At 40.0% G+C, this 25,568-nt stretch overlaps 2 protein-coding genes across 2 annotated transcripts; one reads left to right on the forward strand and one right to left on the reverse strand.

Moving 5' to 3' along the window:
- Positions 1 to 11,906: 11,906 nt before the first annotated feature.
- Positions 11,907 to 17,388, reverse strand: LOC146548858 (uncharacterized). Its single transcript, XM_085263406.1, has 2 exons — positions 15,538 to 17,388; positions 11,907 to 13,727 (listed from the first exon to the last, which is right to left on the reverse strand). The coding sequence occupies exons 1-2, from the start codon at positions 17,048 to 17,050 to the stop codon at positions 12,196 to 12,198; spliced, it is 3,045 nt and encodes a 1,014-aa protein (XP_085119532.1). The 5' UTR covers positions 17,051 to 17,388; the 3' UTR covers positions 11,907 to 12,195.
- A 2,398-nt stretch (positions 17,389 to 19,786) lies between these two features.
- On the forward strand, positions 19,787 to 25,039 carry LOC146548859 (XK-related protein 8-like). Its single transcript, XM_085263165.1, has 3 exons — positions 19,787 to 20,184; positions 20,681 to 20,928; positions 23,009 to 25,039. Exons 1-3 carry the CDS (start codon positions 19,877 to 19,879, stop codon positions 23,686 to 23,688), a joined length of 1,236 nt encoding a protein of 411 aa, XP_085119291.1. The 5' UTR covers positions 19,787 to 19,876; the 3' UTR covers positions 23,689 to 25,039.
- The last annotated feature ends 529 nt before the right edge of the window (positions 25,040 to 25,568 follow it).

The raw sequence follows: 25,568 nt of genomic DNA on the forward strand, positions 1-25,568 counted from the left end.
AGCAAACATGTCACACTGATGTGTTACAGCATTTTTCTTTTTTTAAATGAGTGAAGTTATCAAACCAGAAGCCAAGAGGCTTGATGTTGTGTCCAGTCCTACTGGATCCCTACTGTCTGTTTAACGAGCAGGCTGTGAAGTGTTAACAGCTCAATGTTGCTCTTTTTTTTGGCACCTGTTAGATGTTTAGTAATGATGCTGGATTCGTGATTCCTTGCAAGCTTTGTTTACTATGTAACTGAGAGACATTAGATGCAAGCAGCTTGACTCCCGGGGGCGGGTCTAGCGTTAGATGTTTTCTCACTGGCTGCGTGCGCAGAGTATTACTTTGAACAGGAATAGGAAACAAGCATTAATGAACAATACTAATCAGATGTTCTACAGCACCTGAAACATTTGAACAAGCTAAACAAACCCTGGATGACTGAATAAAATTAGCACTAAATCTGGTACTTGAACACAGTGAAATCTCTTCATTTCTAACATATTTATGGCTGTGATGAACACGCAGCGCTCTGAAAATGGGCTTAGGTTAAATTTAGAAGAGGGATGAATTAAAATTTAAAAATAAACAAAAACACATTTCAAATTAATGTATGAATTTAACTGACAAATTCTGAGAGCCTGTGGGCGGGACCTATTTTCAATGGGCGGGAACTATTTTCAAACATCAAAGCAAAGAGAATGAGGCCATGACATCACAGTCACCAAAATTCTATAAATAGGGGTGAAACAGCACACTGGTCAAGCACGTTTCTTACTTACAGTCACGAGCGATTCACTAGACGAACTTTTGTTCTGCTACAGCCAACTTCAAACCCTGATTCACATTTGATTATCGAATTCACATCTGAATATCTTATTTAGTGTAACACGCTAAATTTGTTTCAAAGTTAAATATCAAAAATGAGCAATCAGGAAGGAAAACCAGAATTTGTCTTCACTCTGCCAAAGAGTGCACTCGACAACCTCATGCTGGTTAGGAAAGCCTTGCAAAACTCTCTGACTGAAAACAAACTTTTAAAAGAGGGTGAAAGTAGAGCCAGACAGCAAATCAAACAGATGATGACTCAAATTTCAAACATGCGCACCAAGCTGGAGCTGTATGAGAACCAAGCTGCAGGAGTCACTGACGAATCAGTGTCGCGCAAACCGCAGGTGAGCAGCGCCACCAAAGAAAAAGAGCAACAGACGTGTTCAGATCAGGAAAAGGTCAGCAACCTTGACCTTGAGATGAACTGTCTGAAAGAGCAGCTTCAGCAGAGGGACAACGAAATCCTGATGCTGAAACAGGAGAAGGACACTCTGTCTGCCAAGTTCACGCAGCTCCAGAAACATGAAAGAGATCTGAAAGAAACTATGTGGAATGCTCTGTGGAAAGAACAAACACTGAGAGAGAATCTGGAGCAGGAGAAAAAAGTCCTGGAGGAACAAAATAAGAAACTCCTGGAAGAACAGAAAGTGGTGAAGGACACAACAGAAGAAGTCAAAGAGGCCATCACAAAATGTCAGCATGCAGAGAAAGAAGAGAAAGAACTGGAGGAGGACAAGAAAGCTCTGCAGCCACAGAGTGAGGACTCCAGCGAGATTAAAGAAAGTCAGGCAGAGACAAACATACCAGAAATGCAGACAGAACTGGACACGCAGAGAAAAGAATTAGTAGAGTCTCAGACTGAAACACAGGAGACGGCAACCCCAGAGTCGTCCTCATCTGATTGTCTGAGTGGGGAAAAGTTGTGTGTCAACAAAGTGATTGAGTTGGTGGTTTCACAGGCCATAGAACAAGTCTCCACTAAATACAAGCTCTTCACAGAGCGCCTCACTGCTGACTGCATTAGCGATCGCCTGATGGAAAAAATTTGGCCTGAAATTGAGCCGAAACATTTGGATCTGTCCCCCAAATGGCTGAAAAACATAGACAAGGCCATTCTCAAGGATCTTTGCAAAAGACACAACTGCAAGGGAAAATATCTGATTTTCAATCTGAGGGAACAGCTTGATAGTATTACTGTCCCAGCCTTCACCAAACACCTGTTGGCATTACCAACAAGAGTACTTAGTGTCTCTAAACACAGGGAAGAGTACCAGGAGGCTGTGAAAAATGTCACCAAAGATCTGGTAATGCACGCTATGAAGGGAGAAAATGAGGCAGCTACATGGAATGCAGGAACATCAGAGTTTATTGTACAGAGGCTTTCCCACAAGATCTGGAACAAAATTTTGTCCAAAAGCTACAAAATGTCCATGGAAAACATTGAACAACTCGGCCTGAAAGTAGCCAATGATCTCCGTGAAAAGTGGCCTTCTCCAATACTGTTAATGAGGTCAAGCAACCCAGTGGTTGACGAAGCGGTCGTCAGCATATTCAAAAAACATGCCAAGCTGAGGAGCCAAAATGTCATCTTGAGGGTTTTCTCATGAGCACGCTAAAATCGAACTGAAACGTGCACGTGATTATGTTACAAAACTCTTAAACTGGCGTCAAATATTCTTTTAATTCAGCAACCTAAATTACATTTTAAAACCCCAACTTCCTTCCCTCATCACTAACTGGCCGAGGCAGATGGCCACCCCATCTCAGAGCCTGGTTCTGCCGGAGGTTTCTCTCTTTTAAAAGTGAGTTTTTCCTTCCCACTGTCGCCAATGTGCTTGCTCTAGGGGCTTAGTTTTTGTGCATTCTTGTAGGGTCTTCACCTTACAATATAAAGCACCATGGGGGAAGTGTTGTTGGGGCTTGGCGCTGTTTCTTAGCTCAAAATGTCCAATTACAACAGGACATTTTGAGTTAAGAAACAGCGTCAAACCACAAAATAAAATAAAAAAAATAAAATAAAAAAAACAACTGTGACTTTGTGCTTTGTTTCATTTGCTGTAAATTTGCTAAGAATGTAATATAAGATTAGAATAGTGTTTATTTGTCTGCTTATTTATAAGGAACTCCATTAGCTTCCACAACAGTGGTTGCTAGTCTTCCTGGGGCCTAAGCCATCAAATACAATCAATTAAAATATTACACAATAAAGTGGATGCAAAATATCCACAATTTGGCTCTTACATCCACAGTGAGATTTTGCAATTGTGAAAATATAAGCATATAAATATCAATAACACTGAGGCAAAACACACCAATAATGTTGTTTAGATATTCTACTTTCCATGTTCCAGATCCCCAGAATTGATATTTTCACCGAATGGTCTTTTCTGTCTGCCAGTGTGTCATGCAGGTTTCAAGATTAATAAGCGCTGACACTCAACCTGACAAAGTGTGAATTTGCCAAGGCCACTGTAACATACTTGAGCAGGGAAGTGGGACGTGGTCAGGTGCGGCCCCTTAGCGCCAAAGTGGTGGCGATTAATGAATATCCCACACCTAAACAAAGGACTTGAACTGTGCAGATTCCTGGGAATGGTAGGTTATTACAGGAACTTCTGCAAAAACTTCTCCTCCATAGTCCAGCCATTAACTGATCTACTTAGTCCAAAAGTGGATTTTATATGAAAGTGCAAAATTCCTCCTCTGCCACACTCCTGGCTGTAATCTAAAGCACAGCGTTAACATAACTTTATGGCAGTTCAGGTACTACCATAAACAAGGTATAGCGTCACATCAGCAGTGACAACATCAGTGACATCGCTTCACGTCCTTTATAAGATTTTGTTTTCCTGATGTGTCATGATTTTTAGTATTCCCCAAAATCCGTAATTAGTAATAAGCTGTTGAAAAATAAAAAGATCACCTTAAAAAAACCTAGTACACATATTCTCTGTGTTTTAATTGGATGCAGGATGAAAGCAAACATGTCACACTGATGTGTTACAGCATTTTTCTTTTTTTAAATGAGTGAAGTTATCAAACCAGAAGCCAAGAGGCTTGATGTTGTGTCCAGTCCTACTGGATCCCTACTGTCTGTTTAACGAGCAGGCTGTGAAGTGTTAACAGCTCAATGTTGCTCTTTTTTTTGGCACCTGTTAGATGTTTAGTAATGATGCTGGATTCCTGATTCCTTGCAAGCTTTGTTTACTATGTAACTGAGAGACATTAGATGCAAGCAGCTTGACTCCCGGGGGCGGGTCTAGCGTTAGACGTTTTCTCACTGGCTGCGTGCGCAGAGTATTACTTTGAACAGGAATAGGAAACAAGCATTAATGAACAATACTAATCAGATGTTCTACAGCACCTGAAACATTTGAACAAGCTAAACAAACCCTGGATGACTGAATAAAATTAGCACTAAATCTGGTACTTGAACACAGTGAAATCTCTTCATTTCTAACATATTTATGGCTGTGATGAACACGCAGCGCTCTGAAAATGGGCTTAGGTTAAATTTAGAAGAGGGATGAATTAAAATTTAAAAATAAACAAAAACACATTTCAAATTAATGTATGAATTTAACTGACAAATTCTGAGAGCCTGTGGGCGGGACCTATTTTCAATGGGCGGGAACTATTTTCAAACATCAAAGCAAAGAGAATGAGGCCATGACATCACAGTCACCAAAATTCTATAAATAGGGGTGAAACAGCACACTGGTCAAGCACGTTTCTTACTTACAGTCACGAGCGATTCACTAGACGAACTTTTGTTCTGCTACAGCCAACTTCAAACCCTGATTCACATTTGATTATCGAATTCACATCTGAATATCTTATTTAGTGTAACACGCTAAATTTGTTTCAAAGTTAAATATCAAAAATGAGCAATCAGGAAGGAAAACCAGAATTTGTCTTCACTCTGCCAAAGAGTGCACTCGACAACCTCATGCTGGTTAGGAAAGCCTTGCAAAACTCTCTGACTGAAAACAAACTTTTAAAAGAGGGTGAAAGTAGAGCCAGACAGCAAATCAAACAGATGATGACTCAAATTTCAAACATGCGCACCAAGCTGGAGCTGTATGAGAACCAAGCTGCAGGAGTCACTGACGAATCAGTGTCGCGCAAACCGCAGGTGAGCAGCGCCACCAAAGAAAAAGAGCAACAGACGTGTTCAGATCAGGAAAAGGTCAGCAACCTTGACCTTGAGATGAACTGTCTGAAAGAGCAGCTTCAGCAGAGGGACAACGAAATCCTGATGCTGAAACAGGAGAAGGACACTCTGTCTGCCAAGTTCACGCAGCTCCAGAAACATGAAAGAGATCTGAAAGAAACTATGTGGAATGCTCTGTGGAAAGAACAAACACTGAGAGAGAATCTGGAGCAGGAGAAAAAAGTCCTGGAGGAACAAAATAAGAAACTCCTGGAAGAACAGAAAGTGGTGAAGGACACAACAGAAGAAGTCAAAGAGGCCATCACAAAATGTCAGGATGCAGAGAAAGAAGAGAAAGAACTGGAGGAGGACAAGAAAGCTCTGCAGCCACAGAGTGAGGACTCCAGCGAGATTAAAGAAAGTCAGGCAGAGACAAACATACCAGAAATGCAGACAGAACTGGACACGCAGAGAAAAGAATTAGTAGAGTCTCAGACTGAAACACAGGAGACGGCAACCCCAGAGTCGTCCTCATCTGATTGTCTGAGTGGGGAAAAGTTGTGTGTCAACAAAGTGATTGAGTTGGTGGTTTCACAGGCCATAGAACAAGTCTCCACTAAATACAAGCTCTTCACAGAGCGCCTCACTGCTGACTGCATTAGCGATCGCCTGATGGAAAAAATTTGGCCTGAAATTGAGCTGAAACATTTGGATCTATCCCCCAAATGGCTGAAAAACATAGACAAGGCCATTCTCAAGGATCTTTGCAAAACACATAACTGCAAGGGAAAATATCTGATTTTCAATCTGAGGGAACAGCTTGATAGTATTACTGTCCCAGCCTTCACCAAACACCTGTTGGCATTACCAACAAGAGTACTTAGTGTCTCTAAACACAGGGAAGAGTACCAGGAGGCTGTGAAAAATGTCACCAAAGATCTGGTAATGCACGCTATGAAGGGAGAAAATGAGGCAGCTACATGGAATGCAGGAACATCAGAGTTTATTGTACAGAGGCTTTCCCACAAGATCTGGAACAAAATTTTGTCCAAAAGCTACAAAATGTCCATGGAAAACATTGAACAACTCGGCCTGAAAGTAGCCAATGATCTCCGTGAAAAGTGGCCTTCTCCAATACTGTTAATGAGGTCAAGCAACCCAGTGGTTGACGAAGCGGTCGTCAGCATATTCAAAAAACATGCCAAGCTGAGGAGCCAAAATGTCATCTTGAGGGTTTTCTCATGAGCACGCTAAAATCGAACTGAAACGTGCACGTGATTATGTTACAAAACTCTTAAACTGGCGTCAAATATTCTTTTAATTCAGCAACCTAAATTACATTTTAAAACCCCAACTTCCTTCCCTCATCACTAACTGGCCGAGGCAGATGGCCACCCCATCCCAGAGCCTGGGTCTGCCGGAGGTTTCTCTCTTTTAAAAGTGAGTTTTTCCTTCCCACTGTCGCCAATGTGCTTGCTCTAGGGGGTTAGTTTTTGTGCATTATTGTAGGGTCTTCACCTTACAATATAAAGCACCATGAGGGAAGTGTTGTTGGGGCTTGGCGCTGTTTCTTAGCTCAAAATGTCCAATTACAACAGGACATTTTGAGTTAAGAAACAGCGTCAAACCACAAATTAAAATTAAAAAATAAAATGAAAAAAAAAACAACTGTGACTTTGTGCTTTGTTTCATTTGCTGTATTCCTCAATATTGAACCCTTAACAATGGCCTATATTTGTGACTGTTTCTTTTGTAGTTTATTCCTATATGAATATTAAAAACTTGACTCAAAGTATTAAAAATGTATTTACATTGCTTTACAGAAAAAGGGAAAAATCATAGGACTGTGGGGGAAAGAGTGATTACCTCAGTTAAATAACCAGTGTTGACCAGTGTTGGTCAAGTTACTTGAAAAGGGTAATCAGTAACTAATTACTGATTACTTCCCCAAAAAAGTAATCCCGTTACTTTACTGATTACTTATTTTCAAAAGTAATTAATTACTTAGTTACTTAGTTACTTTTTAAAAACATGATTTACAACATGAAGAGGTGATAAAGCGATAGATCTTTCAGCCCAATTCTACTTTTTCTACATAATCCATCATGCAAAATGTAATCAAATGGAAAAGTCTCTTTTTTTTAACTTGTTTTATCAGTTTTAATCTTTTAACTTTATGCATCAAGCAAAAATTTTATTATATGCAATATTCTCTGACTTGAATAAATTAGTTTAACATTTAAATCTATTTTCTGCACATTCCAGCACATAAAATAAAATATTTTTTGTGTTTACACTCACTCTTTCAAATAGATGCAAGTAAAACACAGCAGAAAATAAATAAAGTCAAAGACTCAGCGGTCCTGTTGCTCTATTTTCACCTGTAAAGCAGGACTGACTGCGGTAGGCGGAGGTTTACCCTGGTGCAGGTGTGCCGCGGTCAGTTGAAGAATCCGCGAGTTTCTCTGTGAATTTCCCATTATGTCATTGCGCACTCGGTGCTTGCTTGGAAGTTTAGGGGGTTTTTTTGCTGTTAAAAAGAAGTTTTCTTCCCAGGCACAATGGACGCTAATGTTTTTGTCACTTTTTATGGAATCAAACTCAAAGTAAGGTCAGTACTTCCAGGCTTTAAACGCTGCACGCTCATACTCTCTCCCACAATCATATGTGATCCATTGTTGATCTGCACACAGCTGTTGTCAATACGTCACTGTTGTCAGAAAAATCACGGTTTTAGTAACGCAGCGTTCCTACGGGAAAGTAACGGTAATCTAATTACCGTTTTTGCAATAGTAATCCCTTACTTTACTCGTTACTTGAAAAAAGTAATCAGATTACAGTAACGTGTTACCCATCTCTGGTGTTGACTATATTAGGTTCAGCTTTAAGGACCTCTGCATGTCTCCAAATGGCTTTGAATGTCTTTGAAATGAGAATAATACAAATAGAAAAAAAGAAAAGTGGACATCTGAACATTTCCATTAAACTTTACATTTGTGAAAATGACATTGGTTGTATTTATGAGGTTTCTACACAACACTTAAGCTTTAAATAATGTGCATTATGTTTTTTGTTGTTGTTATTGTTTTGAACCACTCGAATGCAAATCTAAACTCTGACATGAATGTTTTCTCCTTTTTTACAAAAGATGTTAGTTGTGAGTTCAGCTCACATGTTGATTAATCGAAGAAATGAATATTTTAGACATCAAATCTCTGTTTGTTGAAAACTTTTTCATCTCTTCAGTGTAATTATTAAAGTATTAAATCACTTCTTTTTCTTCTATGATGTTTTGTGTCTTTATTTCCACATAAACTGATGAAGCAGTAGTGATGGACTGCCTGACAGATGAGGTCAGCAGGAGTCTCTGTGAACTGTGATGTTTGTTGATGACACTGTGATATGTAGTGAGAGTAGGGAGCAGGTGAGGTGGAGGTGTGCTCTGGAGAGAAGATACAGCTTCTCTGCAACTGTGAAAACTTTGACATGAAGTCAGAGGTTCAGGACCAAACCACAGTAACTCCAGTAGCTGAGTCTGCTGCAATAAACCATCTACAGATTACATCATCGGTTTCATGTCTCCTTGTTGTAAAATATGCCTGTGTGTAGACTCATTTAAGAACTGGGAACATGTTGATGCATGAGTCAAGTCTCAGTCTCCTGACTTACAATAACAAAAGTTTTCTTTCATTTGTTGTAACTGAATTTATTTGCTTCTTCTTGTGTGTGACAAAAATGCTGTTTTTCAGAGAAGCTGGTTATGTTTCATAATCGTTTGGCTCTCAGTCACAGAGGATTCATGGAAAACAAGAGAAACACACAGAGCTTCTACACAAAGTCAGTAAGAGTGTGTCCAGATTCCTGAACCATGATGTCCGCATGTTATGAATGTTCGTGGCAGTGCTCCATGGCTTATGTCATGTGCATGCTCACCATTTTTCCTTCAGCTGGATCCTGTGACAAGAGTTTATTACTCAAGCTAGGTCATGCAGATACTCTGTCAGTATCAGAACAGAGCAACCAGAAGTTAACTTTGACTTCTGCACGTCAGAACGTACAACATACGTTGTGCACTGCAATGAGGAAGCTGGTTTAGAGCTATTACTCCTGATCTGCATCATTTGACATCCACAGGAGTCATGCTATACCACAAATTTAAAATTTAGATCACAGGGTTGTGTAGGATTAAGGACTTGGACTTGCATCCTGATTAACCACAGTTCCAGTCTCATATTACTCAGCCTAATGTGGACATAAAATCTCATCTGCACTGTCTGCTCTGGAGAAACATGACTGTATGAAATTGATGTTTGAGGGCTGAGAGGAAAGACTTCTTTGAAAGATATTTTAATGGATCTCTAAATAAAATAAGTGTGAAATTGGTGTAAAAAGCATGTTGACGAATGTGTTATTGTTTAAGGTAAAAGAGGAAAAAACCCGTATTATTGGTAAACCTGTTCAAAGAATATTGCACTGTTACTAGGCTGTACTTTATTGAATTGTAATACATTCACTAAATAAAGGTTAAACGAGCTGAAAGGATACCAAGCTTCCCTTGTTTTTTCAAATGTATGTGAGCTCTGTTTATTTTCTCTGTTTCACTTTTGTAATTTTTCCTTAGAAGAGACTAATAATTAAAGAGGAAACAAATATTCTTTTTACCCCAGGACTGATATACTGATCAAGAGCTGAGCATCAACATAGAGCACTCAGGTGTGTGTTAACAGAATGTTACACCTCCCAGGAGAAAATTCATCCCAAAGCCAGATGGTGCAATGCTCAGAAAAACTACAAATCTCCCAACAGCTACACCTCAAACTCCACAGGCCTCTGCATGTTAAATATTAATGACAGTTGAATTAGAAAAGGGCTGCACAATTATTTTTTTCAATGGTTACCAGGAGAAAACCATTGTTCTCTTTCTCTGTGTATTTGCACAGCAGCAGATCTACAACAGAATGGCTGAAAAACAATTGAACGTTTGAATTGTCCAGCCATGAAGTCTAGATTCGATTAAATTTAAATGCTGTGGCAGAACCGTGAGAGAGCTGTGCACAAGAGAAACTTAGGATAACTTGATGATCCAAAGCAACATTGTGTGATGTAGAAGAGTGGGTCAAAATTCCTTCGCAATGATGTGAGAGACTGATAACGTCATATAGAAAACTCCCTCGCTGAAACACATTCAGTTCCATTTTCCCACACTTCTTACTACTTTCAGTATTGCGTTGTCATTCATGTTTGCGTGACGGAGGTCACACACATTGTGTGTAAAACAGCCACACGCCGGATGTTGCAACACAGACTTCAAAGCAGCTGACTGCTGTTTCTTATGGGCTCATCATGATTCACTCAGGTTAACAGCTGGATGTGGTACAGCTGTGACAACTGAAGCCATCCACATGACCCACCTCCCACGTGATCTTAATTCGGTCATTCCTGATCACTGTAGAATAAGGAGGGGATGTTTTTCTCATTATCATTTAATATTTTAATATGCCATTATTAGTTCATTAGAAGTATATAACCAGCTTTGCATTAAGCATAAATTGAAGTTTTTGATCTTACATTATTCTTTGCATTACAGTGATGGTGATAACTTTAGTTTGATCTTTTTTTACAGGTACCAGAATAATAACATGATTTTCCATTGCAGATGTAATCATGATCATTCCATACACATTGCAGTTTGTTGCTCATTCTAGAGTTGTGCTCAAGGTAATTAAAGGTTAAAAGCTACAGCCAGCGCGAGTCTGGCTGATCTATGGAGGGCAAAGGCTTTGAGCTTGGAAGGCCGCACGCGCTTACACAGCACTTATAAGATGTCATTCTTGGTGATTTTGTGCTTAGTCATGTTTTAATATGTTTTAAGTAGAAGTAGCTGATCCAGCAATATTCATTTAATATTATATACTTGATTTAGAGCAATACACACTGATGGTCTTAATAAATGAAAGAGTCCTTGTAGTTGCCATGTTGTGTCTTAGCAGGGTACAGACGGTTCCAGGAGAGGGGGGCAGTTAGCGTCTGCCCTCGGGAAGGAGACAATGTTATTCTTTGTGTTAAATAAAATTGTCAACATTGATTGTATTACACCTGTCACTACGCATGAGGGGGCGTTCTAATACCCTGATTTCATAAAACTATGGAGATGTGTTTTTTGAGATGAGATCTGAGACTGTCTGCATCAGTGTCCATCTCCCACGTGTGTGATCATTAAATCATCGTTTGACTCAACCTGACCGGACCAGTGTTGTTATTGTGGGTTTTTCCTCTGGTGTCCATCTCCAATATTTTTGAACCATAACATCACCTTAGCTGGTGTCACCCATTGGGGCTTCCAGGCCCCACATCAGCACAAATGTTTCTTTATACTATACCATATTGCCTGTTGTATTGGGTGCAAAAAATTAGGGCTGGGCAATGTGAGGAAAATCTCAAATCAGAACATTTCTTTTTTGCTGTATCACGATATATGTAAATAACCTAAAGATTCAATGTATCGCCCACCCCTACTAGAAACACTTGTAAATATCTTCAAATACAGGAAGCTATCTGGGCAAAGCGATCTGGAACACGGAAAGTAGAATATCTAAACAAATGTAACCAGCTAACATCAAACACAGGTTATACTTTATTTATCTTCTGTGTTTTTTCACTACCGGTTTGTACACACATACAGAAAGACAGTACTATGACATCCACTTCAAACTGGGAAATGATGCTATGATACATAAGATTGAGACACACTATTCTAATCTACTATTGCATTCTTTGTAAATTTACAGCAAATGAAAGGAAGCACAAATTCAAAGGTTTTTTGTTTTTTTTAATTTGTTTTATTTTTTTAATTTCTGGTTTGGTGCTATTTCTTAACTCAAAATGTCCTGATGTAATTGGACATTTGAGTTAAGAAGCACCAAATTCCAACAACACTTCCCTCATGGTGCTTTATATTGTAAGGTGAAGACCCTACAATAATGCACAAAAACTAACCCCCTAGAGCAAGCACATTGGCGACAGTGGGAAGGAAAAACTCACTTTTAAAAGAGAGAAACCTCCGGCAGAACCAGGCTCTGAGATGGGGGTGGCCATCTGCCTCGGCCAGTTAGTGATGAGGGAAGGAAGTTGGGGTTTTAAAATGTAATTTAGGTTGCTGAATTAAAAGAATATTTGACGCCAGTTTAAGAGTTTTGTAACATAATCACGTGCACGTTTCAGTTCGATTTTAGCGTGCACATGAGAAAACCCTCAAGATGACATTTTGGCTCCTCAGCTTGGCATGTTTTTTGAATATGCTGACGACCGCTTCGTCAACCACTGGGTTGCTTGACCTCATTAACAGTATTGGAGAAGGCCACTTTTCACGGAGATCATTGGCTACTTTCAGGCCGAGTTGTTCAATGTTTTCCATGGACATTTTGTAGCTTTTGGACAAAATTTTGTTCCAGATCTTGTGGGAAAGCCTCTGTACAATAAACTCTGATGTTCCTGCATTCCATGTAGCTGCCTCATTTTCTCCCTTCATAGCGTGCATTACCAGATCTTTGGTGACATTTTTCACAGCCTCCTGGTACTCTTCCCTGTGTTTAGAGACACTAAGTACTCTTGTTGGTAATGCCAACAGGTGTTTGGTGAAGGCTGGGACAGTAATACTATCAAGCTGTTCCCTCAGATTGAAAATCAGATATTTTCCCTTGCAGTTGTGTCTTTTGCAAAGATCCTTGAGAATGGCCTTGTCTATGTTTTTCAGCCATTTGGGGGATAGATCCAAATGTTTCGGCTCAATTTCAGGCCAAATTTTTTCCATCAGGCGATCGCTAATGCAGTCAGCAGTGAGGCGCTCTGTGAAGAGCTTGTATTTAGTGGAGACTTGTTCTATGGCCTGTGAAACCACCAACTCAATCACTTTGTTGACACACAACTTTTCCCCACTCAGACAATCAGATGAGGACGACTCTGGGGTTGCCGTCTCCTGTGTTTCAGTCTGAGACTCTACTAATTCTTTTCTCTGCGTGTCCAGTTCTGTCTGCATTTCTGGTATGTTTGTCTCTGCCTGACTTTCTTTAATCTCGCTGGAGTCCTCACTCTGTGGCTGCAGAGCTTTCTTGTCCTCCTCCAGTTCTTTCTCTTCTTTCTCTGCATCCTGACATTTTGTGATGGCCTCTTTGACTTCTTCTGTTGTGTCCTTCACCACTTTCTGTTCTTCCAGGAGTTTCTTATTTTGTTCCTCCAGGACTTTTTTCTCCTGCTCCAGATTCTCTCTCAGTGTTTGTTCTTTCCACAGAGCATTCCACATAGTTTCTTTCAGATCTCTTTCATGTTTCTGGAGCTGCGTGAACTTGGCAGACAGAGTGTCCTTCTCCTGTTTCAGCATCAGGATTTCGTTGTCCCTCTGCTGAAGCTGCTCTTTCAGACAGTTCATCTCAAGGTCAAGGTTGCTGACCTTTTCCTGATCTGAACACGTCTGTTGCTCTTTTTCTTTGGTGGCGCTGCTCACCTGCGGTTTGCGCGACACTGATTCGTCAGTGACTCCTGCAGCTTGGTTCTCATACAGCTCCAGCTTGGTGCGCATGTTTGAAATTTGAGTCATCATCTGTTTGATTTGCTGTCTGGCTCTACTTTCACCCTCTTTTAAAAGTTTGTTTTCAGTCAGAGAGTTTTGCAAGGCTTTCCTAACCAGCATGAGGTTGTCGAGTGCACTCTTTGGCAGAGTGAAGACAAATTCTGGTTTTCCTTCCTGATTGCTCATTTTTGATATTTAACTTTGAAACAAATTTAGCGTGTTACACTAAATAAGATATTCAGATGTGAATTCGATAATCAAATGTGAATCAGGGTTTGAAGTTGGCTGTAGCAGAACAAAAGTTCGTCTAGTGAATCGCTCGTGACTGTAAGTAAGAAACGTGCTTGACCAGTGTGCTGTTTCACCCCTATTTATAGAATTTTGGTGACTGTGATGTCATGGCCTCATTCTCTTTGCTTTGATGTTTGAAAATAGTTCCCGCCCATTGAAAATAGGTCCCGCCCACAGGCTCTCAGAATTTGTCAGTTAAATTCATACATTAATTTGAAATGTGTTTTTGTTTATTTTTAAATTTTAATTCATCCCTCTTCTAAATTTAACCTAAGCCCATTTTCAGAGCGCTGCGTGTTCATCACAGCCATAAATATGTTAGAAATGAAGAGATTTCACTGTGTTCAAGTACCAGATTTAGTGCTAATTTTATTCAGTCATCCAGGGTTTGTTTAGCTTGTTCAAATGTTTCAGGTGCTGTAGAACATCTGATTAGTATTGTTCATTAATGCTTGTTTCCTATTCCTGTTCAAAGTAATACTCTGCGCACGCAGCCAGTGAGAAAACGTCTAACGCTAGACCCGCCCCCGGGAGTCAAGCTGCTTGCATCTAATGTCTCTCAGTTACATAGTAAACAAAGCTTGCAAGGAATCACGAATCCAGCATCATTACTAAACATCTAACAGGTGCCAAAAAAAAGAGCAACATTGAGCTGTTAACACTTCACAGCCTGCTCGTTAAACAGACAGTAGGGATCCAGTAGGACTGGACACAACATCAAGCCTCTTGGCTTCTGGTTTGATAACTTCACTCATTTAAAAAAAGAAAAATGCTGTAACACATCAGTGTGACATGTTTGCTTTCATCCTGCATCAAATTAAAACACAGAGAATATGTGTACTAGGTTTTTTTAAGGTGATCTTTTTATTTTTCAACAGCTTATTACTAATTACGGATTTTGGGGAATACTAAAAATCATGACACATCAGGAAAACAAAATCTTATAAAGGACGTGAAGCGATGTCACTGATGTTGTCACTGCTGATGTGACGCTATACCTTGTTTATGGTAGTACCTGACCTGCCATAAAGTTATGTTAACGCTGTGCTTTAGATTACAGCCAGGAGTGTGGCAGAGGAGAAATTTTGCACTTTCATATAAAATCCACTTTATTGTGTAATATTTTAATTGATTGTATTTGATGGCTTAGGCCCCAGGAAGACTAGCAACCACTGTTGTGGAAGCTAATGGAGTTCCTTATAAATAAGCAGACAAATAAACACTATTCTAATCTTATATTACATTCTTAGCAAATTTACAGCAAATGAAACAAAGCACAAAGTCACAGTTGTTTTTTTTTCATTTTATTTTTTAATTTTAATTTGTGGTTTGACGCTGTTTCTTAACTCAAAATGTCCTGTTGTAATTGGACATTTTGAGCTAAGAAACAGCGCCAAGCCCCAACAACACTTCCCTCATGGTGCTTTATATTGTAAGGTGAAGACCCTACAATAATGCACAAAAACTAAGCCCCTAGAGCAAGCACATTGGCGACAGTGGGAAGGAAAAACTCACTTTTAAAAGAGAGAAACCTCCGGCAGAACCAGGCTCTGAGATGGGGGTGGCCATCTGCCTCGGCCAGTTAGTGATGAGGGAAGGAAGTTGGGGTTTTAAAATGTAATTTAGGTTGCTGAATTAAAAGAATATTTGACGCCAGTTTAAGAGTTTTGTAACATAATCACGTGCACGTTTCAGTTCGATTTTAGCGTGCTCATGAGAAAACCCTCAAGATGACATTTTGGCTCCTCAGCTTGGCATGTTTTTTGAATATGCTGACGACCGCTTCGTCAACCACTGGGTTGCTTGACCTCATTAACAGTATTGGAGAAGGCCACTTTTCACGGAGATCATTGGCTACTTTCAGGCCGAGTTGTTCAATGTTTTCCATGGACATTTTGTAGCTTTTGGACAAAATTTTGTTCCAGATCTTGTGGGAAAGCCTCTGTACAATAAACTCTGATGTTCCTGCATTCCATGTAGCTGCCTCATTTTCTCCCTTCATAGCGTGCATTACCAGATCTTTGGTGACATTTTTCACAGCCTCCTGGTACTCTTCCCTGTGTTTAGAGACACTAAGTACTCTTGTTGGTAATGCCAACAGGTGTTTGGTGAAGGTTGGGACAGTAATACTATCAAGCTGTTCCCTCAGATTGAAAATCAGATATTTTCCCTTGCAGTTATGTGTTTTGCAAAGATCCTTGAGAATGGCCTTGTCTATGTTTTTCAGCCATTTGGGGGACAGATCCAAATGTTTCGGCTCAATTTCAGGCCAAATTTTTTCCATCAGGCGATCGCTAATGCAGTCAGCAGTGAGGCGCTCTGTGAAGAGCTTGTATTTAGTGGAGACTTGTTCTATGGCCTGTGAAACCACCAACTCAATCACTTTGTTGACACACAACTTTTCCCCACTCAGACAATCAGATGAGGACGACTCTGGGGTTGCCGTCTCCTGTGTTTCAGTCTGAGACTCTACTAATTCTTTTCTCTGCGTGTCCAGTTCTGTCTGCATTTCTGGTATGTTTGTCTCTGCCTGACTTTCTTTAATCTCGCTGGAGTCCTCACTCTGTGGCTGCAGAGCTTTCTTGTCCTCCTCCAGTTCTTTCTCTTCTTTCTCTGCATCCTGACATTTTGTGATGGCCTCTTTGACTTCTTCTTTTGTGTCCTTCACCACTTTCTGTTCTTCCAGGAGTTTCTTATTTTGTTCCTCCAGGACTTTTTTCTCCTGCTCCAGATTCTCTCTCAGTGTTTGTTCTTTCCACAGAGCATTCCACATAGTTTCTTTCAGATCTCTTTCATGTTTCTGGAGCTGCGTGAACTTGGCAGACAGAGTGTCCTTCTCCTGTTTCAGCATCAGGATTTCGTTGTCCCTCTGCTGAAGCTGCTCTTTCAGACAGTTCATCTCAAGGTCAAGGTTGCTGACCTTTTCCTGATCTGAACACGTCTGTTGCTCTTTTTCTTTGGTGGCGCTGCTCACCTGCGGTTTGCGCGACACTGATTCGTCAGTGACTCCTGCAGCTTGGTTCTCATACAGCTCCAGCTTGGTGCGCATGTTTGAAATTTGAGTCATCATCTGTTTGATTTGCTGTCTGGCTCTACTTTCACCCTCTTTTAAAAGTTTGTTTTCAGTCAGAGAGTTTTGCAAGGCTTTCCTAACCAGCATGAGGTTGTCGAGTGCACTCTTTGGCAGAGTGAAGACAAATTCTGGTTTTCCTTCCTGATTGCTCATTTTTGATATTTAACTTTGAAACAAATTTAGCGTGTTACACTAAATAAGATATTCAGATGTGAATTCGATAATCAAATGTGAATCAGGGTTTGAAGTTGGCTGTAGCAGAACAAAAGTTCGTCTAGTGAATCGCTCGTGACTGTAAGTAAGAAACGTGCTTGACCAGTGTGCTGTTTCACCCCTATTTATAGAATTTTGGTGACTGTGATGTCATGGCCTCATTCTCTTTGCTTTGATGTTTGAAAATAGTTCCCGCCCATTGAAAATAGGTCCCGCCCACAGGCTCTCAGAATTTGTCAGTTAAATTCATACATTAATTTGAAATGTGTTTTTGTTTATTTTTAAATTTTAATTCATCCCTCTTCTAAATTTAACCTAAGCCCATTTTCAGAGCGCTGCGTGTTCATCACAGCCATAAATATGTTAGAAATGAAGAGATTTCACTGTGTTCAAGTACCAGATTTAGTGCTAATTTTATTCAGTCATCCAGGGTTTGTTTAGCTTGTTCAAATGTTTCAGGTGCTGTAGAACATCTGATTAGTATTGTTCATTAATGCTTGTTTCCTATTCCTGTTCAAAGTAATACTCTGCGCACGCAGCCAGTGAGAAAACGTCTAACGCTAGACCCGCCCCCGGGAGTCAAGCTGCTTGCATCTAATGTCTCTCAGTTACATAGTAAACAAAGCTTGCAAGGAATCACGAATCCAGCATCATTACTAAACATCTAACAGGTGGCAAAAAAAGAGCAACATTGAGCTGTTAACACTTCACAGCCTGCTCGTTAAACAGACAGTAGGGATCCAGTAGGACTGGACACAACATCAAGCCTCTTGGCTTCTGGTTTGATAACTTCACTCATTTAAAAAAAGAAAAATGCTGTAACACATCAGTGTGACATGTTTGCTTTCATCCTGCATCAAATTAGAACACAGAGAATATGTGTACTAGGTTTTTTTAAGGTGATCTTTTTATTTTTCAACAGCTTATTACTAATTACGGATTTTGGGGAATACTAAAAATCATGACACATCAGGAAAAAAAATCTTATAAAGGACGTGAAGCGATGTCACTGATGTTGTCACTGCTGATGTGACGCTATACCTTGTTTATGGTAGTACCTGAACTGCCATAAAGTTATGTTAATGCTGTGCTTTAGATTACAGCCAGAAGTGTGGCAGAGGAGAAATTTTTCACTTTCATATAAAATCCACTTTATTGTGTAATATTTTAATTGATTGTATTTGATGGCTTAGGCCCCAGGAAGACTAGCAACCACTCTTGTGGAAGCTAATGGAGTTCCTTATAAATAAGCAGACAAATAAACACTATTCTAATCTTATATTACATTCTTAGCAAATTTACAGCAAATGAAACAAAGCACAAAGTCACAGTTGTTTTTTTTCATTTAATTTTTTTATTTTAATTTGTGGTTTGACGCTGTTTCTTAACTCAAAATTTCCTGTTGTAATTGGACATTTTGAGCTAAGAAACAGCGCCAAGCCCCAACAACACTTCCCTCATGGTGCTTTATATTGTCAGATGAAGACCCTACAATATTGCACAAAAACTAACCCCCTAGAGCAAGCACATTGGCGACAGTGGGTTGCGACAGACCCTCATTAAACACTCACATTTTACAGCTTCACACGACTGTGGGTCAATATGAACGTGTCATGTGCCTGTTGCTTACGTCTAAGGTAGGAAGGATAATATTTAGTACAAGCGGGCGAACTGCGCTGATTTTTTTTTTTTTACTATGGAAAAAAATTATGTCTTCGTTTTTTGTGTTATATATTGAAATAAGATTACTTCTCTTGTGTTTAGAAAATAATGCAGTTTTTCTTAATCAATCTTAAAAGCAGCTATTTGCTGTTTTGCGTTGCATCCAGACCTACTGCTGCCTCCTTCCTTTGCCTCCGTGGGTGTCTTTATCTGAGCGTCCCTTTAGCCTCCACTACGACGCTCCTGGTAGCAACATTTAACTTTCAAGGCTGTTTACAATCAGACAAAAAGTCTCAGTTTTGAGCGCAATCAGCTCTTAGTTATTCTGACCTCACCACAGCGCCATCTGTTCAACACGACGTCTGTGTGCAGGCTCATGACCGTCATGTCACAGGTATTAAAACACATGAGAGAGATGCTGATTCATCACAGCCATAAATATGTTAAAAATGAAGATATTTCAGTGTGTTCAGGTACCAGATTTAGTGTTAATTTTATTCACTCATCCAGTGTTTGTTTAGCTCGTTCAAATGTAAAAAACAAAACAAAACAAAACAAAACAAAAAACAACTTTGTTTACTTCAATCTTAGTTCAAAGTTCAGTACGTGTACTGGCCTAAAGATTCAGCAAAGATTCAGCATTATTTGTAATATATGAGGCATTTTATTACAAAAACCTGCGAGACAGTGTTTGAATCCACGTTTTTTCATGTTGTCGGCGAGTATCAAAAGTGAGGCTCAGTGTTTGTTGTTAAACTTTAACCTATTCCCTGCAATAAAAATACACATTTGTTAAAATTTTCTATTTGTTATTTGTCTGTTTTTACTAGATTTACTTTAGATTTTACTGTAAGCCATTAACTTCTGTGTGGAAATACCGTCAGTTAATGTTAAAGGGGCGGCTGTCAATAGCAGGCGTGTTGGTGTGTGAAATACCTCAATGTGCCTTTAAGACGATCCTGCAAACATGGGCGGGTCAGACTGTAGGAGGTGTTTTTAAACGCTGAACTTTGGTCGTTGCTTTCGTTTGTGTCAGAACTGCTGCTTGAATCTTAATCAGCTGTCAATGTTAACGTGTAGCTGTGTCAGAGGCACGCAGAGAACATGTCAGGTACTCGGACCAAGTTTAAATACAACTGCTGGGACTTCTTCTTCACTTGTGTGGGCCTGCCGCTGTTCATGCTTGACGTCGTTTTGGATGTACTGGCTGCTGTGTCCTTTTATAAGGAAAGGGCCTACGTGTACCTCGGTGTGCTGGTGCTGTTTCTCCTGGGCTCGTCGCTGCTCACTCAGGCTTACAGCTGGCTTTGGTACAGCTATGACGAGTTTGAGAGGAAGACAAAGGTCGAGAAGCTGCCGTCCCCGAGGCAGCTCAAGCTGCTCCACGTATTTCAGCTGGGAATCTACTTCAGGTAGTTTTTTTTTATTTTTTAAATAATAACTATAAGTGCAAAGTGCCTGTTTTTGTTTTTGAAGTAGGTGTAAGCAGGGAATACTTAAGAAGTTCAGCTTATCTAAGGGTGCCACCCTGACCGTCCCATACAGGAAATGCAGACTGACAATCTGCGGTTACTATACTACAATGTTGTGCACCTGACTGTCTGCTGTAATAAACTATCCACAGATTACATTTTTGGTTTCGTTTCGCCATGCTTTAAATATGTCTGTGTGTAAACCCGTAGTTGAGACCTGGGAATTATCTGAAACATGAGTCATGCCTCAGTTTTCTGGTTTACAATAGCTGAGCTGATGAGGTAATGCAGCTCCTTCCTGTCTCCATGCTGAGTGGGTGAACCTGATATTATTTGGATTGTAGTTTTCTTCTCTCGTGCATGCTTCCTTAGAAATTCAATGCAGCATATTTGACGGGAGGATTCAGTCTAACTGGTTATGTTTCCTGTTTCGCAGGCATGCAGGAGTCCTGGAAATGGCCGTGCAAAGCTTCTACAAGAAGATCCCCGACCCTGAGAATGGTGCCAGCCGACATACGGGTTCCTCTGCAGATGAACAGGAGCCTGATTCCGAGAGCATAGCCGTGTCGTTGAACCACGATCTGAGCATGTTACGAATCATAGAGACGTTTGCAGAGAGCGCCCCGCAGCTCACTCTCATGCTCACCATCATTCTGCAGCAGGGCCATCCAGATCTTATTACAGGTGCAATTCTTAATGGACACGTGTTCTTTATATCTGTGTGCTTTTTTTTTTTTTTGTTTCCTCTTCTTTTTTTTGTTTATAAGTTCATTTATAACTTTATACAGTGGCTTGCAAAAGTATTCGGCCCCCTTGAACTTTCCCACATTTTGTCACATTACAGCCACAAACATGAATAAATTTTATTGGTCTTCCACGTGAAAGACCAATACAAAGTGGTGCACACGTGAGAAGTGGAACGAAAATCATACATGATTCCAAACATTTTTTACAAATAAATAACTGCAAAGTGGGGTGTGCGTAATTAATCAGCCCCCTGAGTCAATACTTTGTAGAACCACCTTTTGCTGCAATTACAGCTGCCAGAATTTTAGGGTATGTCTCTACCAGCTTTGCACATCTAGAGACTAAAATTCTTATCCATTCTTCTTTGCAAAACAGCTCCAGCTCAGTCAGATTGGATGGACAGCGTTTGTGAACAGCAGTTTTCAGATCTTGCCACAGATTCTCGATTGGATTTAGATCTGGACTTTGACTGGGCCATTCTAACACATGGATATGTTTTGTTTTAAACCATTCCATTGTTGCCCTGGCTTTATGTTTAGGGTCGTTGTCTTGCTTGAAGGTGAACCTCCGCCCCAGTCTCAAGTCTTTTGCAGACTCAAAGAGGTTTTCTTCCAAGATTGCCCTGTATTTAGCTCCATCCATCTTCCCATCAACTCTGACCAGCTTCCCTGTCCCTGCTGAAGAGAAGCACCCCCAGAGCATGATGCTGCCACCACCATATTTGACAGAGGGGATGGTGTGTTCAGAGTGATGTGCAGTGTTAGTTTTCCGCCACACATAGCGTTTTGCATTTTGGTCTCATCTGACCAGAGCGCCTTCTTCCACATGTTTGCTGTGTCCCCCACATGGCTTGTGGCAAACTGCAAACAGGACTTCTTATGGTTTTCTGTTAACAATGGCTTTCTTCTTGCCACTCTTCCATAAAGGCCAACTTTGTGCAGTGCATGACTAATAGTTGTCCTATGGACAGATTCCCCCACCTGAGCTGTAGATCTCTGCAGCTCGTCCAGAGTCACCATGGGCCTCTTGGCTGCATTTCTGATCAGCGCTCTCCTTGTTCGGCCTGTGAGTTTAGGTGGACGGCCTTGTCTTGGTAGGTTTACAGTTGTGCCATACTCCTTCCATTTCTGAATGATGGCTTGAACAGTGCTCCGTGGGATGTTCAAGGCTTGGGAAATCTTTTTGTAGCCTAAACCTGCTTTAAATTTCTCAATAACTTTATCTCTGACCTGTCTGGTGTGTTCTTTGGACTTCATGATGTTGTTGCTCCCAATATTCTCTTAGACAACCTCTGAGGCCGTCACAGAGCAGCTGTATTTGTACTGACATTAGATCACACACAGGTGCACATTTAGTCATTAGCACTCATCAGGCATGTCTATGGGCAACTGACTGCACTCAGACCAAAGGGGGCTGAATAATTATGCACACCCCACTTTGCAGTTATTTATTTGTAAAAAATGTTTGGAATCATGTATGATTTTTGTTCCACTTCTCACGTGTTCACCACTTTGTGTTGGTCTTTCATGTGGAATTCCAATAAAATTGATTCATGTTTGTGGCTGTAATGTGACAAAATGTGGGAAAGTTCAAGGGGGCCGAATACTTTTGCAAGCCACTGTATGTACAGGAGATAGTCAAAATCTCTTTCTTGTCAAACATTTATTGCAACCAACTGTGAGCACCAATCTGATTTGATATATTAGAGTTCCAACAGCTTATGTTTCTGATGTAGAGAAACGACCACTAGTACCTTGGATTTTTGATCTCCTTTGCATAATTCATTGAGGGAAAACCTTTAATGGCTTCTAACCACGTGTGATATTGTCATTGTTGGAATTTTCCCCCTGGCTTCAGTAAATGCACTAATGTTATCTTACATTAAAAGTTTGGTGATTCTGAGGTGATCAGGTTGGAATACTTTCCAGATTTTTTCGTCTTCATACAGAATCACCTGGCTTAACAAGATTTCTCAGTCATTTCTGGACTTTCTAACGCTGCCTCTCGTTTCCCTCAGTGTTGAAGGCCGTCGGCTCGGCCTCGGCTATCGCCTTCGCTGTGACGACCTATCATCGCTCCCTGCGCTCTTTCCTGCCTGACAAGAAGAAGCAGCAAATAACCTCATCAGTCATCTACTTCATCTGGAACCTGGTTCTCATCTCTTCTCGTCTCACTGCCCTCGCTCTTTTCGCCTCCGTGCTGCCCTGCTTCATCTTCACCCACTTCATCTGCTCTTGGCTGGTTTTATTCTTCTTCGCTTGGCGATCCAAGACAGAGTTCATGGAAAGTCCTTGTGGAGAATGGCTTTATCGAGCCACTGTTGGTCTCATTTGGTATTTCGACTGGTTTAATGTGGCCGAGGGGAAGACGCGGTACAGGACTGTGCTCTATCACGGGTATATGCTGACTGATATTTGCATCCTCTGTGCTGTGTGGTGCTGGAAGATGAGCACAGATCCTCCTGATTTTGTGATAGAGCCCACGTACGCTTTAATCACAGCTGTCTGTGTTGTTGTGGTTTACATCCTCGGTCTAATACTCAAAGTTATTTATTATAAGTTCTTCCACCCAAACCTTGACAGCGATGAGCAGCAATCTGTAGATCAGGTGGACTTCCGCATGATGAGCTCTGCAACAGAAGTCTCAGCACACTACAATAAAAGAATGAGGAAGCTGGCCAAGAATTTCTACTCATGACCTGCATCATTTGACATCCACAGGATGTGGAGGCTACAAAGAGACTCAGTCATGCAGATGTCATGAAACCAGCTACTTTTTAAAGCTAGATCATAAAGGCTGTGTGATATTGTGGATCACCTGCTTCCTAACCAATCACTCATACATTCTCACAAGGCATTACTCAACTTAGTTTGGAGACAAATTCTTAAAAGCACTTTCTGCTCTTCATTAAGTGGTGCTACCATCTAACAAAACATTTCTAGACATCAGTCTTTTGTTTTCCTTTAAAAGGACAGGCTTTCAGGTCAGTAACATGCATGTTTGAAACTGTTATGGAGATCTTTTTGAAATATTATTGCACTGCTTTTTTTAAAAAAAAAAAAATTATTTTTATTTTTCTGAAGAATATAACGGTGTAAAAAAAACTAATTTAAAAAATATATTTTCTTTATTATAACAAAGCAATATTCTAACAATGTTGCACTATTGTAAACTGTACTTTACTCAAGTCTAAAGTACAAATGTTCTGTTTTACAGAATTAATGAGTTGCCTTAAAATCCCCAGACAGCCTCCATGGACCTGAAATCTTGATTTCTTGAGCAATAGAGCACCTCTCTCTCCTAATACAGATTTATTCTGGTTTAGATTTGAAACATGTGATAAGGCTGCCATTTTTGAATAATATAGATGGCTCAGTGTCACTGTTTTTCTACAGTGTTTGCCAAGATCACTTGGACTGATGTGGATATAACACAACGCATCTAAAATACGTTAAGGCTGCTACATGGTGAAAAGATGCCAATGCCTTCCGTTTGACTCCCAGTGTTGATGACCTTTACAATCAATAATGTAATTTTTTATTTTTTATGTTAAGCAAACTTGGATTTAAAAAGGTGTATGAAGCTACAAAACATATTTATGTCACATAGTGCCTACTTAAGTTTGTTTGATGTGTTTAAGTTAATTTATTAATCTATTGTAACAGAATTCCCAACTTTGGGATAAAGTATATTTTGTCTATTATTATTATTATTATTATTATTATTATTATTATTGTTATTATTATTATTATTAGTTTTAATGGAAATAAATCCTTGTATGACATGACTATTCTGCAGTGGGTTATTTATGATTATGTGGTCAATTTTTTTTTTTTTTTTTTTTTTAAATGGCTGAAAAACATATATTAGGTTTAGAGCTATATGAAACAATAGTTTAAAGCTTTGTCGGTCACTTTCAGTTCTGTGTGCAAATGAATCCAAACAAAAGGAGACAAATGTTATTATAAATTAAACACACTTTTACCGAAAAGAAGAAACAAATTCTATTGTAACTTATTTTATATAATGAATACATTTTGATGTATGTTGGAACAAACAACACTTTATCTTAAATTGTAATTTCATTATTTTAGTTGTACAAAATACTATTGAGTTGTGCTCTTATATTAGAGATTATGTATCGGAATTTCAGGAGTGCGACCACGCCTCCAAACACGCTCCTTCCGGTTGTCATCTATATATGTTCCCCCAGTTCTGCAAGCTGTTCATTCTCGTTTACGTGCCCCACCCTCCCTCCTTGGGGATCTACCAGGCTAAGTTCATGTCCAAGCACTCACCTTTACCTACGCTGTCAAACCTAAAATGAGGATGTGGACCCAGCTAGTGAATTTCAAAATATAATAATACAAGTTATCGTCCTTCTTTTCTATTTCTTATTTGTGCATTTAAAACAATCGGGTCCTGAGAAAGTAAGTGTGTTATTGTAACACATTTGACTGAGCAGCGAGGGGGCGCTGTTAAGTCATCTCAACCAAAGGGGATGACGTGCTGCACTCTGACCTTGACAGTGGTAGTAGCGCACTACACTGATGGAGGAGTACAAATGCACCATAACT

This window comes from Mchenga conophoros, linkage group LG22, assembly GCF_057382185.1.
Source record: "Mchenga conophoros isolate Kocher_MC1m ecotype Shallow Benthic linkage group LG22, M_conophoros_male_GT1.1, whole genome shotgun sequence".
In the NCBI taxonomy this organism is placed as follows: domain Eukaryota; kingdom Metazoa; phylum Chordata; class Actinopteri; order Cichliformes; family Cichlidae; genus Mchenga; species Mchenga conophoros.

Bases quoted from the DNA above. Each gene is read 5' to 3' on its own strand.
- LOC146548858 (XM_085263406.1), bottom strand. From the start codon at position 17,050: ATGAGCAATCAGGAAGGAAAACCAGAATTTGTCTTCACTCTGCCAAAG. The intron at 13,728-15,537 runs GAGCACGCTAAA...TTCAAAGTTAAA, and splicing joins CATCTTGAGGGTTTTCTCAT to TATCAAAAATGAGCAATCAG.
- LOC146548859 (XM_085263165.1), top strand. From the start codon at position 19,877: ATGTCAGGTACTCGGACCAAGTTTAAATACAACTGCTGGGACTTCTTC. The intron at 20,185-20,680 runs GTAGTTTTTTTT...CCTGTTTCGCAG, and splicing joins CAGCTGGGAATCTACTTCAG to GCATGCAGGAGTCCTGGAAA. The intron at 20,929-23,008 runs GTGCAATTCTTA...CGTTTCCCTCAG, and splicing joins CCATCCAGATCTTATTACAG to TGTTGAAGGCCGTCGGCTCG.